Source organism: Carlito syrichta, unplaced genomic scaffold, assembly GCF_000164805.1.
Source record: "Carlito syrichta isolate Samal-C Ts95f unplaced genomic scaffold, Tarsius_syrichta-2.0.1 Scaffold289542, whole genome shotgun sequence".
NCBI lineage: Eukaryota > Metazoa > Chordata > Mammalia > Primates > Tarsiidae > Carlito > Carlito syrichta.
The window spans coordinates 613,610-632,010 of record NW_007233638.1 but is presented as its reverse complement, the minus strand read 5'-3'; the positions used below and the strand labels follow the sequence as shown (position 1 = coordinate 632,010).

Genomic DNA, 18,401 nt, shown 5'->3' with positions numbered 1-18,401 from the left:
AAAAAAAAAAAAAAAAAGAAAAAGAAAATAGCTGTACACACTAAGCAATACATAGGAGTGAGCTACCGATATACAGAAAACCTGAAGGATATCACAGACAATATGAACAGTGGGAAAAAAAGCCAATCTCAAAAGGTTATCTACTGTATGATGCCACTTACATATCATTCTCAAAATGACAAAACTGTAGAGATGGAGAACATATTACTGGTTGCCTTGGGACAGGGCTCGGGGAGGAAAGCAAATGGAAAAGGCCACTTCTCTATGGTGTCTGTATCTTGATTGTGGTGGTGGTGGTTACACACATTTATACATATGATAAAACTGCGCAGGTACCCACAGGCACACAAATGCATGCTCACAGAAATGAATGTGTGTAAAAATGGTGAAAAGAGGTACTATGAAAGGTCAAAGTGGGAGGATTGCTTGAAGCCAGGAGCTTGAGACCTATCTGGACAACACAGGAAGATGCAGGCTCTACAACAAATGAAAAATTAGCCAGGTGTGATGATGCATGCCTGTAGTCCCAGTGAGCACACCTATAGTCCCAGATACTCAGGAGGTTGAGGCAGGAAGTTCGCTTGAACCCTGTAGTTCAGGGTTTTAGTGAGCCATAATAGTGCCACTGCACTTTCAACCTGTGTGACAGAGTGAGACCTTGTCGCAAAAAAAAGGGTGAAAATTGAATAAAGTCTGTAGTTCAGTTTATAATAATACACCAATATCAATTTAATATTGCACTACATTTACAAGACATGGCCACTAGGGGAAGCTGAACATAGGGTTCACATGCATGTATTATTCTCGCAACTTCCAGTTTCAAAATAAGAAGTGTAAATAACTCTACAATATCCATGAAATGTAATTATATCCTCATTTTCTCCACTTGTCTAATTTTCTCACAGGCTTTAGAATGCCTGCTCTTTAAATTTAACAAGCTCTAGATGTCTGCTGAATGAATTTTATTTGGGAGATCAGTTTCAGGAGTAAGAGCTATAACCCCCTTGCCTTTAAAAGTGACACTATGATTTATAGTAATGAATTATACAAATAAATTTATAATAACAATTTATGGTGATACAATATATAGTAATACGAGACTTAGAATATTTTAAGTGTTAATAGGAACACAAAAAAGAGAGTTGGCTACTTTAAACCAACTACCTACCAGCTGATACTTATCCTTACTGTTTAGTTTACACACACTTTGCCTGGCTGCTGTCAATCTGTGCACACACCTCTTTCTGAGTTCTTGCTACACAGTCCAGAGGACAGGCCTTCCACATTTTGGGTTAGTCCTCATACTTCTCACTCCCACATTAATACCCCCCCACACCCAGTCTTCCAGATCATTTTCCATAATGAGGCATCTTTTGCCTCTCCAGCTCAAGTCCTGGAATGTGAAGGCTTACCTTGGGTAGACCAATGGACTCCATCGCTCTCAACCACTGGACGGTGTTATCTGTGTGTCGAAAGTGCAAGCCGGACTTCTAACATGAGAACAGGAGGGAACATAGGAGAGAAGAAATCACACAAAGAGTGAGCCATTTGTAAACGTTTTCATTAACAGGATGCTTTTCAACTATACTTCTCCTAGAAGAGAGCTATTAATACACCCATCAAATAAAGAGAGACACAACAAAGGAGACTAGACTGTATCTTGGCAACACCCCAACCATCTGTGATGGACCACAACAGTTTCCAGAATTCATACACTTGAGATAAATTCTGAACTAGACTCTCAAAGACCATTTGAAGTCTAGCACATGCCTAAGGATGTCTCACAAGACAAAGGTACTTGGGCGTGGGTGTGGGTGTGCATGCACAGTGTGAAGACTGGCAACCATGGCTGTGAAGCCCAGCAACTTCAGAAAAAGCAGGACTTTTAGAAGACTAAATGCTTTTTGTTTCATGATCATGAATGTAATATTTCTGTAGAAAACCTGGAAACAAAGAAAAATATAAAAATGAAAACAAAAACCAGCCCATGATCCGGACACTTTTAGTATCTGTTCTTCTAATGTAACCCTAAGCTTGATTTTGTATAAGAAGTAAACCTTCAGCAAAAGTATTATATGAGATCTCATTCTTCTTTACAGTTCTAACCAGATAGTCATTTCTTCTGCACAGCCTATAAATAAAGCATTCCTGGCTATGTCACATGAAAATGTATCAGGTAATGAACCATTAAGAGCTTTAAAGTTACCTTTTATTTTTCATTAATTAAATCCATAGCACAGGCTGGGCACAGTGGCTCATACCTGCAAGCCCAGCACTTTGGGAGGTGGAGGCAAGAGGATTGCCTGAGCCCAGGGGTTCAAGACCAGCCTGGGCAACTCATCAAGACCTTGTCTCTACAAAAAATCAAAAAATAAGCCGGGTGTGGTGGCATGCACCTGAGTTCCAGCTACTTGGAAGGCTGAGGTAGAAGAATCGTCTTGAGTCTAGCAGGTCAAGGTTACGGTGGCCGTTAGTGTGCTACTGCACTCCAGCTTGGGTGACAGAGTGAGACTCCAACTCAAGAACAAAATTTTAAATAAATAAATAAGTGCATAGCACAATGTTATCTATTATTTTTCACTTCTAATGAATGTACAAAAAAGTGACTATGGCAATTTTCATTATATAACTAACATACAATGATAGATGATCACATTCAGAAAGTTTGACTCTTCCTACCTTCTGTGACCTTCTATAATCAAAAAGTATTTTTATTGCTGATAGAATTTATAAAGTATAAGAAAATCGATACTTGACAAAAGTTAATGCTGTTTTTAATGGTAGCCACTATTTGTGACTAGACTATGTGATCCAAGCGCTTTATGTAAATTATCTCAGAAATATTACATTCATGATCAGGAAAAAAAAAAGCATTTAGCCTATCCTGCAGTATAATTAGCATCCTTATTTAAAAAAAATTTTATTTTATTGTAGAGATGAAGTCTTGCCAAGCTGTCCTTGCCGTGGGCTGGTCTCAAACCCATGGGCTCAGGCAATCCACTCACCTTGACCTCCAAAAGTGCTGGGATCACAGGCTGAGCCACTGAGCCAGGCCTGCATCCTCATTTTTTAAAGCTGAGGAAATCTAGGTCAAAAAGATGAAGTGACTGCCTAAAAGTCAAGCAGCTGTTAAGTGGCTAAGATGGGATTCAAAACCAGGTCTCCTGGATCTGAAAACCTTCCCTACACTAACACTCTCCCAGGGAAGAAAACAGGACCTGGTGATCCTCTGATTATTCTTTGGAAGGAAAAAGTTAACTAATTGCTATGAAATAGCTAGAGAAAAGAGACTGGAAGGAAGAGAAGGAGAAAAGGGAATAAAGGGAGAAAGAGAGCCCACAGCCAGTCCATACTGTTTGAGTGTTTATAACTCAGCTTTGATATCTTTTGCTTAATACAAACAATTCCCAGACTAGGCTGTTCTGTGGCCATGGGGACAAGACAGAAACAATCCACGATCAAGTCTAAACTAAGACAGATGAGGAGCCTCTGTACCACAAAATAAGTAAATGCCACCCTCTTTCAACTAATATGAGCTACTCCAGTTTCTTTGCTGATGACAATCTAAGTCCCCATTCAATCTTCCCGCTTCCTGACAACACCCAGCACAAGTCCAAATCTATGCTAAGCTGTCACTTCTCTTCCCTGTGGATCTGTGGGTATACATTTTTCTTATTCCAACAACTTAAATAAACCTAACCTCATTTGACCACAGTTAGATTTCTGGTGTCTTTGGTTGGTGGGCTTCAATAATCCCAAATCATATAATAAAGACACTCTTCTATTTAGTGATCCTGTTAGCTAAGCTATCTCAGGAAAGTAACAAACCTTGGGTTCCTCAGCAAAAAAAAAAAAAGGTTCTATAAGTTGCAGAGATTAAATGGAGAATACACAGAAAGTATTTCATTGCAAAGTGGACTAAGAAGACAGTAAATATTAGCTATTATAATTATCACACTACACAGTTAGGATTGAAACTTTCATCTACCTTTAAGGTCAGAAAAGGTTTAGCACTTCACGTAAAGAGGTATTGGAGAAAAGTGTGGCAATCTTGTTCATATTGCTACAACAAATAAAACGACAGATTTCAAAGGCTTCATCCCTTTGAAACACCTGAGAAGGCTGACTTCAGAACCCTATAGCCTATGTTTGTGTATTTGATAAACATACTTCAGTGATTTGCAGCAATATCACTTTCTTTTTAGAAATTTATTTTAAAGATGTGGAGTAGGCCGGATGTGGTGGCTCAAGCTTGTAATCCCAGCACTTTGGGAGGCCAAGGTGAGGGGATTGCCTGAGCCCACGGGTTGGAGAACAGCCTGGGCAACTTGGCGAGACCTCATCTCTACAATAAATAAATAAATTAGCCAGGTGTAGTAGCGTGCTTCTGTAGTTCCAGCTACTTGGAAGGCTGAGGCATAAGGATCACCTGAGCCCAGCAGGCTGACGCTGGGGTGGCCGTGAGCATACCACTGCATCCCAGTCTGGGCAACAGAGTGAGATTCTGACTCCAAAAATAAACAAACAAACAAACAAACAAACAAATAAATAAATAAAACAAAGATGTGGGGTACAGTTCAGGATTAGGTACATAAGTGGTCAACATACAGGTGAAGTTTGGGCCTCCCATTGGTCCTTGTTTCACCTGGTTTAGGATCAGGTACGCTTATTGATGTTGTGTGCGCCCTGCTCCCTCCTTTCCTGGCAGTGTCCTGCTACTGCCAATCCCTTTCTTATGAAATTATGGTAAATGCTTGGGGTCCACTTATGAGTGAGAACATGCGGTATTCAGTTCTTTGTTTCTGTGACAGATCACTGAGTATGTTAGACTCTAAATCCATCCAAGTTGCCGCTAAGTCCATAATGTTGTCCTTCTTTATGGTTGTGTAATATTCCATCATGTATCTGTACTACTTTAAAAAAAAAAAATCCAGTCCACTTTTGATGGGCGGCATGGTTGGTTCCATGTTTTTGCCATTGTGAAAAATGCTGCAATAAATTTGTGTATGCAGGTATCTTTTTTGTAGAATGATTTGAGTTCCTCTGGGTATATTCCAAGAAGAGGGATTGCTGGGTCATATGAAAGGTCAATTTTTAGATCTTTTAGAAATTGCCAGCCAGGCTCGGTGGCTCAGCCTATAATCCCAGCGCTTTGGGAGGCCGAGGTGAGTGGACTGCCTGAGCCCACAGGTTCGAGACCAGCCTGGGCAACGTGGCAAGACCTCATCTTTACAATAAATCAAAAACTTAGGCGGGCGTGGTAGCACGCGCCTGTAGTTCCAGCTACTTGGAAGGCTGAGGTGGAAGGATCTCTGGAGCCTAGCAGGTCGAGGCTGCAGTGGCTGGGAGCGGCCAATGCACTCCAGTCTGAGTGACAGAGTGAGACTCCAATTCAAAAAAAAAAAAAAAAGAAATTGCCACACTGTTTTCCACAAAGGTTGTACTAGTTTACACTCCCACTAACAGTATAGAAGCATTCCCCTTTCCCCACATCTTCTCCAGCATCTGTTGTTTTTTGAGCAATATCACTTTCAATAATAATAATAATAATTATTATTTTCAGTTCATCTTTTTCTGCCAGTCCTATATATTAATATTAGACTAGGTGACATGTCTACAGTTATATGTAGCCAAGGGATGCCTTTGTCCATCCTCCTGATGTCTTTCAGGTACTGAACTGGAAAGTATATGCTGAATTTTCACTAAGCTATTACAACACCCAAAACAAAGTTCACTTAGTTTAAATGGCATAGGTAAGAAATTGTGTGATGCCTTCTTTGAATGCTAACTTCCTATATGCTGGAATCAGAGTATTTTAAAACTATGAAGTGGCTTAAAAGCTAACAGTTTTCCTACTTTGCTTATTTTGTAAATGAGGAAACTGAGGATGCAAGTATGCAGGACCCTTGAGTTGACCTCATTCGTTAGGCTAAGGGTTAGCACTCGCTTGCAGAACCCCGACTCCAAGTCCAAATATTTTCTTCATTTTCCTGCTCTGGTGCCTCAAACAGCAGCCACCTCCCAGGTTCACAGGTACTTACACTGACCAGGTACTACACCGAGTGCCCTGCGTGGATCACATTTGCTCCTTGCTACATCTCTACGAAGGTGGATGGATTGGGACCAGAAGTGCTCCAGATTTAATATTTTTTCAAATTTCAGATGATCTACATTATGTTATGAGTGAGCATCCCTAATCGAAAATCTGAAATCCAATGAGCAATTGCTTTGACTGTCATGTCGACACTCAAAAAGCTCCAAATATTGGAGCATTTTGGATTTTTGGATTAGGGATATTCAGTCTATATTCCCACTTTACAGGTGAAGAAGCCAGACTCCAAGAGGCAAGAGTAGCAGTGAAACTAGACTCTGAAGTATTCTGATTCTACAGGTCACCTGCTAAGCACCGCATACCTTCCCTATGTAGGGCACACCTAAATATTCCACAAGCATTTATTATAAGACTACAGTGATCAAGGCACTGTCTGGAGACTATTTTTAAAAAATTTCTGGCCCTTGTCAGGCTGAGTCCTCTTCAAGGGATGCCCTTCCTTCCTCCTTTCTCTTGCCCATCCCAGTCTGCTTGGGGACACTCTCGAGTCTCTCACACTCCCACCCACTCACCTCCTGGCCCTTCAACACCCCACAGTCCCTTCGGAACAGGCAGGGAAGCTGCCTCCTCCTCAGTCCTCGCCACCATCCACCCCGCTGTTCCCTTGCAGCCTTCTGCCATGTCTACTTCCTTTCCAAAATTCGCCCTTTATGCTCACTCTGGATGCCATTCACTTCAGGCTGCACAGGCCACTGACCCCTGCTGCCTGGCTCTCTCTGAGAGAGAGCCTAGAGAGCCCCTCATGGGCTCTCCTCCACCCTCATCCTCCCTCCCATTTGCTCTCCACAGAGCAGTGACCAATTCTTCGGACACACACACACCGCGCCACGTGGCACCAGACCTTCTGTTTAAGGCTCCAACAGTTGCCCTCCCCCACCTTAGGATGAGCTCACGGGTCCTACATGGCCTATGGTCCTCCACCGCGCAATCTCATCTTTGCTTCCCCACCCCCAACTGTCCCACCACTGTCCCTCACCACAGCCTTTCAGCCATGCTGCTGTGGCCTAGCTCTTCTCTTCCCTACGTCTCTCACAAATGGGTTCCCTCTCTCGGGACTGTTCTTCCCACTCCCCTCCCCCTGGACTCTTCTCACTCTTCTGGCCTCAGAGAGGCCCGTCTCTCGCCTGTTGCTTTCCTACCACTTCCATGGCTTCCTTCAGACCTCTGACAACCCACAGCTGGGCACTCACAGGCAGGCTCCCCAGCCCTGAAGTCAGGTCCAGACTGCTCTGCCCTCTGCTCTGCTGTCAGTGCCCAGAACAGCGCCATGTGATAGGTGTTGAGAGAGCTGTGTGGATGAACGAATCCTACCCTCTATGTATTTCTATCGTGGTGCAACTCGACCTTCTTTCCCTCCAACCTTCTTGCAGTGTATGTGCTGATGTTCACCTGCCTATTAGAGCAATGGTTCCCCAACCTTAGTAGCATGTAGGAATCACCTGTACGTGGTTTATGAAGAGCACAGCTTTCTGGGCCCCAGGCCAGAAGACTCTGTCTAACTCAGTCATCTGGGATGGGACCCAGAAGTCCAGTTTTTACACACACTCATCAGATGGCTCTGTAGGAGGCTTGAGCACATAGAGGAAGAGTGTCACACTTTGACCATACTAAGTACCAAACAAAGCATAGAAGCAAGAAAAGAAATGGAGTCCTTTGGCTTATGTGAACTATTGTCATTCATTCCTTCACTGAACAGCTACTTCCCAAGCACCACTGGCTGGGGTGGGGCAGGGAAGTCCCACACAGCTCCTGCCTTCTTCACAACACACTAGGTGTGTCCAAGAGAGACCGTGTCAGGAGCCACAGCATGCACACTGTGGTGCAGACCTGGGCACAGCACAGAGGCGGCCATGGAAAGAACCCTCATGGCTGGAAGGTTTAGCTTGAATACTCAGGACATCTTCCTGACCCTAAATTAACAAGAGACGAGAGCTGTGTGTAAGCTGGCCGACAAAGAGGACGGGACATCTGTCCAGCTCAGGGCTGTTGGTGCCAACACTCAGTCCTTCAGGGCTCAAGGACGGAGCCTTGCCTGGGGACACTATGCCTAGGTTCATATTTCATGGCGGCAGACCCTGAAGCAAGAGCCTAAGTCCACAGAACTCATGGTTTCCAGATGGCACAAGGGGCTGGGCCCAAGGGAATCTTTGCTTCAGTCCCAAGATTTAGTTCTTTTTTTTTTTTTTTTGAGTTGGAGTCTCACTCTGTCACCCAGACTGGAGTGCAGTGGCCGCTCCCAGCCACCTCAGCCTCGACCTGCTGGGCTGCGGCGATCCTTCCGCCTCAGCCTTCCAAGTAGCTGGAACTACAGGTGCACACTACCATGTCCAACTAATTTTTTGATTTATTGTAGAGATGAGGTCTCACAAAGTTGCCCAGGTAGGTCTCGAACCCGCAGGCTCAGGCAATCCACTCACCTCAGCCTCCCAAAGCACGGGATTACAGGCTGAGCCACCGAGCCCGGCTAGGATTTAGTTCTTGAAAGAGACCACATAACAGCTTTAGTCCTCAAGAACACAAGAACAGGAAGCTGAGTTGCCTATTCACTAAAATTTGTCTCCTTTCATTTTTGTAGAAGAAACGAAAGGGCCCTAAAATAAAATTTTATAATTATATAGCAAATATCTAAAAGTTTCCATCAAGAACATTAAGCACTTTCAGGGATTTAATAAAAGAAAAAGAAAGAAAGAAAGAAAAGACAACTCTGTTTTCTGCAATGAGGTCACAGAGGAGTCGTTTCTGTTTGTCCTGTGTTTTTCCTTCTGGCTCAGCTGCGTGGAAGGCTACCACGCTGCTGCCGTTGGCAACAGCCTCCCTCCTGCTGCTGCCTCCCTTCCTCCCACCCCTTTCCCAGTGTAACTTCCATGCCACCCAGTCTTCCAGGGCCCTGCGGGGTGGGAGCGGCAAAACGGAACACCCCTCTCTCATGATGTTTCGCTCAGTGATGTTGTCACTTTCCTAGGTATTCTATTTCATAACAAGAGATTGAAAATATTATTTACCCTGTCCCCATCCCAAGACAAATTGCTGTTCATGTAAACAGTAGGCTCTCCAATGCCAGGAGGGCAGATGCCTGTTTAAGCTGCCATAAGGCACTGCGCCAAAGGGCCCAGAGCTGACCTGGAAGAAGACGCCTGTGTTCAAGGTCCACAACATGCCAGCGAGAGAAAAGGACCATTCCACACTCAGTCTGAAGCTCCCATCCACAGAGCGCCTGTCCCTCCAGCCTGACTCTCAGTCCACAAGGCCAGAAAACATCTGCACAGCCCCTTTCGGTCAGTGGAGTCCGGCCCATCTACATTTCAACTCTATCAGCAGATCTACATGAGTGTTGGTACTGACAGACCTAGGCCTTGATAATAACTATAATAAAAGCAGTAAAGAAAAGACAAGTCATGGTCTAAAATGTGGGCTAATGTTTATTTTGCAGAGGGAGGATACAAATGGGTTTTTTTTTGTGTGTTTCTCTAAATTTCTCAAAATAAATTTTTAACTTGAATTTTGACTGGCTAAGTCATTATTAAAGACTTGTTTAAGGTCATAATGAACTGTAGAGTGAAACACATGACTTCATTAACTCAAATTTACTTTAACAAATACAAACATTTTTATTCATAGTGTTATTCAAGGCAAAAACGTTTGCTCAGCTACCTTTTTGACTAGACTATGAAAACAGACTCAAATTTGTCAGGTAAACTTGTCCACTGTTATCTTTATGATTATTCAAACATTTGATCTGAATTCAACATACATAGTTTTAAAATATATTTTTTCTAAAGAACTGCAGGGTAGTGTGAACCATGCAATAAATGGGAAACCCTGCAGATGTCACAGAAATAACTATTCATAGGAGACATAACTTTCAAGAATATTTGAAAATCTGCAGATAAAAAATACTGATATAAAGAACTAAATACATGAAAAAATAATCAAGTTTCAAAGAAGGCTAGCCTATGCAACATAGCAAACCACAGTCACCACAAAAAAATAAAAAATTAGCCAGGAGTGGTGGTCTGTGCCTGCAGACCCAGCTACTTGGGAGGCTGAGGCAGAAGGATCACCTGAGCCCATGAGGTTGAAGCTGCCGTGAGCGTGCCACTGCACTCCAGCCTGGCTGACAGAGTGAGACCCCATCTTAAAAAAAAAAAAATCTCCAAGAGGCTTTAGATAAAGTGGACAAGAGATCACATATTGCAGAATAGAGCATCAGACATTTCAAAATTCCCTTTTGAAGATACATCTCTAATGAACAAGCTTTTTTGGCTTAGTGTTTACTTTTTAATGTAAAACTTCAAATGTAAAAAAGTAGACAGAATAGTATAATGAACTCCTATGTACAACGTACATCATTCAACCTCAACTATTACCAACTTGTGGCCAGTTTTGTATCATCTATTCACCCTTCCCCCAGTTATTCTGAAACAAATTCTAGATGTATCATTTTATCTCTAAATAGTTTGATATGTATCTCTAAAAGACTGGGATTTTCATGACTATAAAACTGGTGTTTATTTTGATTTTGTTTTCTTCTCCCCACTCCTTCAAATTTTAAATAATGGTGGGGTTTGTGTTATTGATGTCTCCAGAAGGGCTATGATACCCTTTAATTTTTCTGGTCCTTCCAAAATTAGCCACGAAACAATTCTTAAAACTAGTTGTATACAAAAAGATTGGTGTTATTTTGTTTTAAACTCTAAATGGAAAATACTTTTTAGCTAATCATTCAACCTAACTACTTGTTTTATCACACTGGCCCTAACTCTTTAGGGCTAAAAGTTCAAGTCCCAACTGAGTACTTTATTCCTTGATGAGAACACAGGGAGTAATAAACTGCATGGTGGTGAAAAAAGGAGGGGTAGCATGTACCCACTTTTACCTTTACTGGCACTAATAAAGTCACAAATGACCCCCACGAAGGAATAATGAGGAGAGGCACTGGGAAGCCCCACAAATCAGAGGTCTTTCAACTTCATCCCAGAAATAAAAACACTTTGCTTTTTAAAACTGCTGCAGCCTCAGGAATGATTATTAACAGGATCCAAAGACCAAGGACATCCCCCCTCCCACCAAATCCTTAAGAAACACTAAGAGCAAAAGAAGGGAAATGAAGTAACAAACTTTTACTTCTAGCTGGAAGCCAAAACCAATTAAATCTTGGTTACCTTATAGCGTGTTTGTTCCACATCATAGATCTTTTTCTCTGATACCATTTTTGGGGCAAAGAATTTGGCTAGCTTTGCAAGGTAAACTCCATTCCGGAGCCCTTCTTCCAGCTCAGTGGTCGGTGGCAATTCTTCAACTAAGCAGACTTCCATCCACCTAAAAAGATTAAAAAGAAACTTAAAGTGACTCCAGCTGGGTAAATTTCTGTAAATGGAGACAGGCAGCATTTCACTGTGTATGTTGGAGACAAAGGGAGCAGGATCTGAAACATCTTCAGGTGTCACTGGTGGGAAGAGGTAGGACAAGGATTCAGAACATGAGATGAACGGGGGGGCTAAAAACCTAGAGGCATTGAACTCATGACCATGCCAGAGCTTGTCAGCTTCACCTTTATCTGAGTCTCTGCCAATTTCCCTTTGTGCCAAAGAGGAAAAAGTCCAAGTCATTTTATATGGGTGGAATTAGTCCCGCTGACATTAAAGAAAAAATAATTCCAAATTTATGAGCCCTTAGCAGAGGTAAGCCTTGTAGGGGTTGTGCCTTGGGGAGCGCATAGTCAAACTACTATAAAACCTGCGGTTGCCTCAGTCCAGAAATGACTACCAGGAGAGGTAGGAAGGCGTGGAAATGGGCAGCAGAAATGTAAAAAACAGGCGCAGTCTTCTTTGAATAATATACACTCCTTTTTCCAATGCCAGGAACTTACTATTAATACAGTATGCTTGTCTTTTGGGAAAGATGCAGTACTTACTGGGTTCTGAAAAAATGTTTTCGACAAAAGATCAGATTAAATCTTAGGATTGCGCCAGTGTTGTGCCAAGGTCATTATTGGCTCAAGGACACAGTGGGGAAGGAGTCAGGCAAGTTCACATTTCATGCTGGTGTGCCAAGGACCAGCCAGTTATGAGGATAATGCTATTCCTACCCATTCTCAAGTGACTATTACCTACTCCAAAGGCAGGGGTACACTCCTCAGCAGGGGAGCCCCCCAACTCCCTGCCACCCAGCCATGAATCCACAAATCAAATGCTTAATGCGAGCACTATACTTGTATTGACAATGCCCCCAGAGGATCATTAACCCAACAGCAACTGATCTTGTCAACATTTGGAAGACAGTCAAGCACTGTGCTACAATACTGATCCTGACACAAGCTGCAAACACTAAAGTGCCTGGACTGCTTGTAGCTCTGGACAACATCTTTTAAATGCTCATTGAGCTCCTAGTAAGTAAAAATAGTAGTTCCTGATCACTTACTAGGTACTATAAAAATAGAATACAGTAGCCCTCCTTATCCAAGGTTTTACTTTCCAGTTTTAGTTACTCAGGGCCAACTGCAACCTGAAAATATTAAATGGAAAATTCTAAAAATGAACAATTCGTATGTTTTAAACTGCAAGTTATTTTGAGTAGCATGATGAAATTTTGTGCCTTCTTACTTTATAACCTCTTCATCAAAAGAGAGGTGAGTACAGTATCGTAATACTGAGACAGAAGCCACATTCACGTAACTTTTAGTATAGTATATTGTTATAACTGCTCTATTTTATTAGTTATTGTTGTTGATCTCTTGCTGTGCCTAATAAGTTAAACTTTACCACATGTATGTATAAAAAAAACATACTATACAGAGAGTTCAATACTATCTGCGATTTCAGGTTCCACTGGGGGTCTTGGGACAGATCCTTCTTGGATAAGGCTATATGAGAAAAACATACATGTAAGCCCTGTCTTCAAAGAGCATTAAATATAATTGAGAAGACAATGCAATTACAAGTAAAAACCAGACAGCTGTATTAGAGAGGCCATTAGGTCCAATGCCATGTGATGGAACATAATAAAAAAAAAGTCTAGGAATAAAGAGAGATCATTGGGTTTTAACTGGAGTAATCAGGGAAAACACTGACCAGGTGGTGGAACCTGGACTTGGCCTAGAAGAATGGAGTACGGTAGTCCTTCCTTAACATCATCGACAGCTTCCTGAAGACTGTGAATTTCAGCAAAATGACATACAAGGAAACCAATTTTACCATAGGCTAATTGCTATAAACAAAAGTTAAACAAGAGTTAAGTTTAATGGCATATTTCAGGTCACAGAAATATCACCAAACTTCCAAGTGAAGACCAAAACGCTTCTAAATATTAAACACTGAAATAGATGTGAGCTACACATTCATTTAAGAAAGATTAATAAAAACAGGCAAGGCTGGATTCGGTGGCTCAGCCTGTAATCCCAGCACTTTGGGAGGCCGAGGCAAGTGGATTGCCTGAGTCCACTGGTTCGAGACCAGCCCAGGCAACTTGGAGAGACCTCGTCTCTACAATAAATCAAAAAAACTAGCTGGGTGTGGTAGCGTGTGCCTGTAGTTCCAGCTACTTGGAAGAATGGGACGGAAGGGTCGCCGGAGCCCAGCAGGTTGGTGCTAGGGTGGCCATGAGTACTACAGACTGGGCGACAGAGTGAGACTCCAATTCAAAAATTAAAAATAAAAATAAAATAAACACAGGCAAGATAATTATTCACCTGTGGCAGAAAGGGGCTAAAAACAGTTTAAATTATTCCTTTTTAAAAATCAACCTGCAAGCTCCAAACCTGCTAGACATGGGACATGAGAAAACTAAACAGCCACAAGCAGCTTTCCTGGAAATGCAAGATAGTAATCGATTCACAATCTTATCCCCGCATAGTTTACAACCCCTGCTTGTCATGTATACCCTGGAGATAACTTGTTCTTTGAAAATCTGGTTTTGCTAGATACCACCTTGCAAATTCCAAAACCCAACCCCCTTCCTTACCTAAACTAACATATAAAACCCCTCTCCTCTTTCTCTGGGTTGCTCAGCTTTGGAGCATTAGCCCACTGAGTCACGCCGGCACTAATAAAACACTACTTCCTAAGATAGCCTCGGTGTCACAGTCTCTCTGTTTTCCCGCAACACACCCACTTATTCCAGTTCAGGGTTGTATGGCTAGAGCCTGTCATGGCAGAACCAGCCCTCAACAGGGCTCACCCCATCACTGGGCCACTCACATATACCCACATTCACACCCAGGTGGGGACCATGGAAACACAGCAGTGATCCTAACATGCACAGCTGTGGGGTATGGGAGGAAACTGAGTGCCTGGGGAAAGTCCATGCAGACAGGGAGACAATATGCGCACTCCTTGGACAGTGGCCCTGGTCATGAAGCGATTTTGTTTTCCTCATCAAAGTGATGACAAAATGATGTTGAATGGGAAAACGTTATTCGGGGACCTGCTGTAGCTAGAAGGCAGGCAGAGAGCTGGCAGTTGGAGAACTAGACAAACCATAGGCACAGACTTGGCTGATGTGCAAGGTAAGCCAGGGAAGACTGTGGCCTTTGATGTGCACAGGGCACCCAGAGCAATGCAGCTGGACATTCACTGCAAAGTCAGGTTCGAGGACCCAGCTCAAGAGGAGAAGTGCTGATATTTGTTGCCATAGGAAGCAGGGAGCTCCTGGCAGGCTCGGCGTAGAATGACATGCTAACAATGGTCATTAGAGAAAATTATCTGGTATGATGAATGCCTCAGAGACCCAGTTCTCTATCAGGTGGTGTTGAGGGGCTAGATCAATCAGGAAGACATGGGAAAGAAGGAAACCAAGAAACATTTCCAGGATACAGAAATGGGACTTGGTGACAGCAGAGAAAAGGGGATAAGACTGGGCTCAGTGGCTCACGCCTGTAAACCAGAGCTTTGGGAGGCTGAGGTGGGAACATTACTTGAGGCCAGGAGTTTGAGAAACGGGGGTCAAAGGAAAAAGAAATATCACCAGTCAGAGAAAGAAGAACAAGGTGAAGGGTGTTCTCTGCACTAGGACTTAGCCACACATTAGTAGCGACTGCCAGCAAGTCCCCTAACCTCTTTGGGCCTCAGTTTCCCACCTCTAACAAAAGAGGCGTGGTGCTAGCCAGAAGAATCTGATGATAAAGTCCTTTCCAGGGCTAACACCCTAGGGGGTCTGTGAAACTGGAAGAACAAGGAACAGGTAAGATGAGATGTCAATGAAATTGGCTTTTCACACATCATGCACAAGGTAAGAAAGGACTATTAACTGAAGTAAGAGTAGCATGGACTTGCCAAATTATTAAAAAGGCAAGAAATCAACAATAACATGCATTAAAAAAAATCTGGCCAAGGAAGAGTCACAGCAATAGACCGAGATTCTAAGTGCAATAAACTAATTAGAGTATAAAACAATTACAAATTAAAATACAATCTATTTTCAAATAATTATCTTTAAAAAATTTAAGGAATTTTGTTACACAATATTTCAACCTCGTATCGGGATATATGTGTGAGTAGTATGTGTGTGGGGGGGTGGTAAACTGACAACTGGGAGCAGGGCAGGATGCTAAAATTAAAACTCAAGTTGGGCTTGGTTTTTTTGAGCTGATTAGTTATTTTTTAAAATCTGCATTAAAATATGTGTGCATTTGGTTTAAAACACTGATACCAAAACATAGGTTAGCTACAGCCTATTTAAAATACAGCCACGGCTAATTCTTAGGACATTATGAACTGCTCAAAGGCAGAGGCCACCTCTTCTTTCTCTTTATAATCCCTTTGTGCCTGGCAACAAAGCAATACCTGATATGTGGTTATTAAAGATTTTGGCTGCTGGGAGGCCGAGGCAAGTGGATTGCCTGAGCCCGCGGGTTTGAGACCTGCCTGGGCAACTTGGTGAAACCTCATCTCTACAATAAATTAAAAAATTAGCCGGGCATGGTAGCACGCGCCTATAGTTCCGTCTACTTGGAAGGCAGAGGCAGAAGGATCGCCGGAGCCCAGCAGGTTGATGCTGCAGTGGCCGGGAGCGTGCCACTATACTCCAGTCTGGGTGACGGAGTGAGACTCCAGCTCAACAAAAAAAAAGAAGATTCTGGCTGCTTAAGAAAAAAATTTCCAAGCATCACAAGTATGTCATAAAATATTTTAAGACATTGACAAAGACTTACAAAATGTTACATGTTTGCAACATTAGGCATCAGTGGAGCGACCTCCTTTTCGCTACCTTGACGCTATTATTAATAATGATAGTTAGTACTTATTAAGCACTATTTTGTGTCTAGAACTTGGATTTAATGCTTTATGGAGATTATCATTTAATCTTCACAGCAACCCCAAAAAGGAAGACGGTCTACTAGAATCACATTTTACAGATGATTGTTTGGTATTTTTCCCAGATTCTGAGAATTTTCTAAGATGATATCTGAGCTTTTCTGAGCCTCAGAAAAGCCCAAGGCCACACAGCTAGTAAGTAAAAGAACTCCATAATGTTGCCAGGGGCCTCTGCTTCTCTAATTCCAACTTTTAACTTCTCACAGCTCGTGGAACAGAAGAATGCCTCCTCCAGCGGAGGCCCAAATGTAAAGCCTAATGTAAAACAACAGTGGTAAAAAAAAAAAAAGACACCCAGGGTACTTCCAGAGCAGCAGTACCATTCCATGGCTTGCAGACACAAGTAAGGTTAGAGAACAGTATGCTCCCTGTCAGAGTTCAATAGATTCCTGGGGTATCATTCGTTTTCTCAGGACTCCCTTTTTGCCACCCACCTGGACTCATGCATGACAAGTGGTCTAGGATGTCCCTTGTGGGTGCTGCAGCAGGACAGAGGAAAGATATGAGAGGCTCAGAGCCTACCAGATGGAGTCACTTCCCTAAGTACTTCACTAGCCTAGACAGGCTCTCAGAGACTCTTCTGTTAAGATACAATTTAACGCAAGATATTATTCTTCTGGGACAGGTGGCAGACTCTGCTGACAGTAAGTAGCTAGGCTGGGTACAAACTATTGCTTTAAAGGCATTAAAATCCCTCACAATGAAGTAGGAACCACCATATGCAAATGTCTAAACTAGTACACAGTCATTAGGCAGCTGAATATCCTTTTGATCTAGTTTTTAAAAGAAAGAAAGAAAGAAAGAAAGAAAGAAAGAAAGAAAAAGAAAGAAAGAAAGAAAGAAAGAAAGAAAGAAAGAAAGAAAGAAAGAAAGAAAAGAAAGAAAGAAAGAAACAGAACTTTGAGCACAAACACTAAATCATTTAACCCAAAGGCTAGCAGAGAGCCAGGACTGGCTGCTAGGTAGGTCTGCATTCCCAGCCTATTACCTGAGTGTGGCCAAGTAACTGGGCCATAACCACAGCAGGTGTGGGAAGTGATGATATGCATCACCCCAAGGCCCGGTCAGGAAAACCTCTCATAGAGAGTGGAAAACCTCCACCTTCTCCTCCCCACCTGCTGACTGGATACTAAAGCCCACAGCACCTTGAAATAGAAGGCAGAAGAACACCCATCACCCCCACCCTATACTATTGAACCTTACACGAGCAAGAACTAAACTTCTAATTCCAACCTCAATGTCAGAGTCTTATCTGTTACGAGAGCAAGTGGTACTAGACTAAGACAATACAAATTCTATTCTATATTTTATATTGGGGTCAAAATTCTTATAACAATCTCCATGTAGAGATAATTGGCCTGATGTTCAGGAAGTCTGGCTCTATATATCACTAGCTGTAGGTACTGGAACAGGTCACTTAGAACTCTGAAAACTCAGTGTTGGTCCATAAGTTTATCATAATGGAATTCAATATGACAGTGTAATTATGCAATGTGACAGTGTTGTTAAATAACAGCTTTATTGAGATATAAGTCACACACCATACTCTCACCCACTTAAGATGTGCAATGCAATGGTTTTTAGTATATTCACAGGGTTCAAAGACCATCACCATTCTCAACTTTAGAACATTTTTATCACTCTAAAGAAGAAATCCTATACCCACTAAGTCACTCTCCAAGACTCCAACCCACTATTCTACTTTCTGTCTTTAGATTTACCTATTCTGAACATTTCACATAAATGGAACAATATATGTGGACTTTTGTCATTGGTTTCCTTCACCTTGATGATGTTATCAAAGTCCATCTATGTATGTTGTAAGATGTATCTGCACTTCATACCTTTTTATTGCTGAATAATATTTCATGTTATGGATATATCACATTTTATTCACCTATTCATCAGTTTATGGACTTGGTTATTTCCCAACTTTTTAGTTATTATGAATAATGGTACTATAAACATTTGTGAACAAG

At 42.2% G+C, this 18,401-nt stretch overlaps 1 protein-coding gene across 1 annotated transcript in view; it reads right to left on the bottom strand.

Annotated features, from left to right (window-relative positions):
• LOC103256465 (ras GTPase-activating-like protein IQGAP2) overlaps positions 1-18,401 on the bottom strand; it is a gene marked incomplete at its 3' end in the record, with an annotated part of 194,096 nt that overhangs the window by 31,036 nt on the left and 144,659 nt on the right. Inside the window, exons 3-4 of the mRNA XM_021710543.1 lie at positions 11,275-11,431; positions 1,413-1,490 (exon numbers count right to left, since the gene is read on the bottom strand). Coding sequence (XP_021566218.1) covers positions 1,413-1,490; positions 11,275-11,431 — 235 coding nt within the window. The remainder of the gene's footprint in view (positions 1-1,412; positions 1,491-11,274; positions 11,432-18,401) is intronic.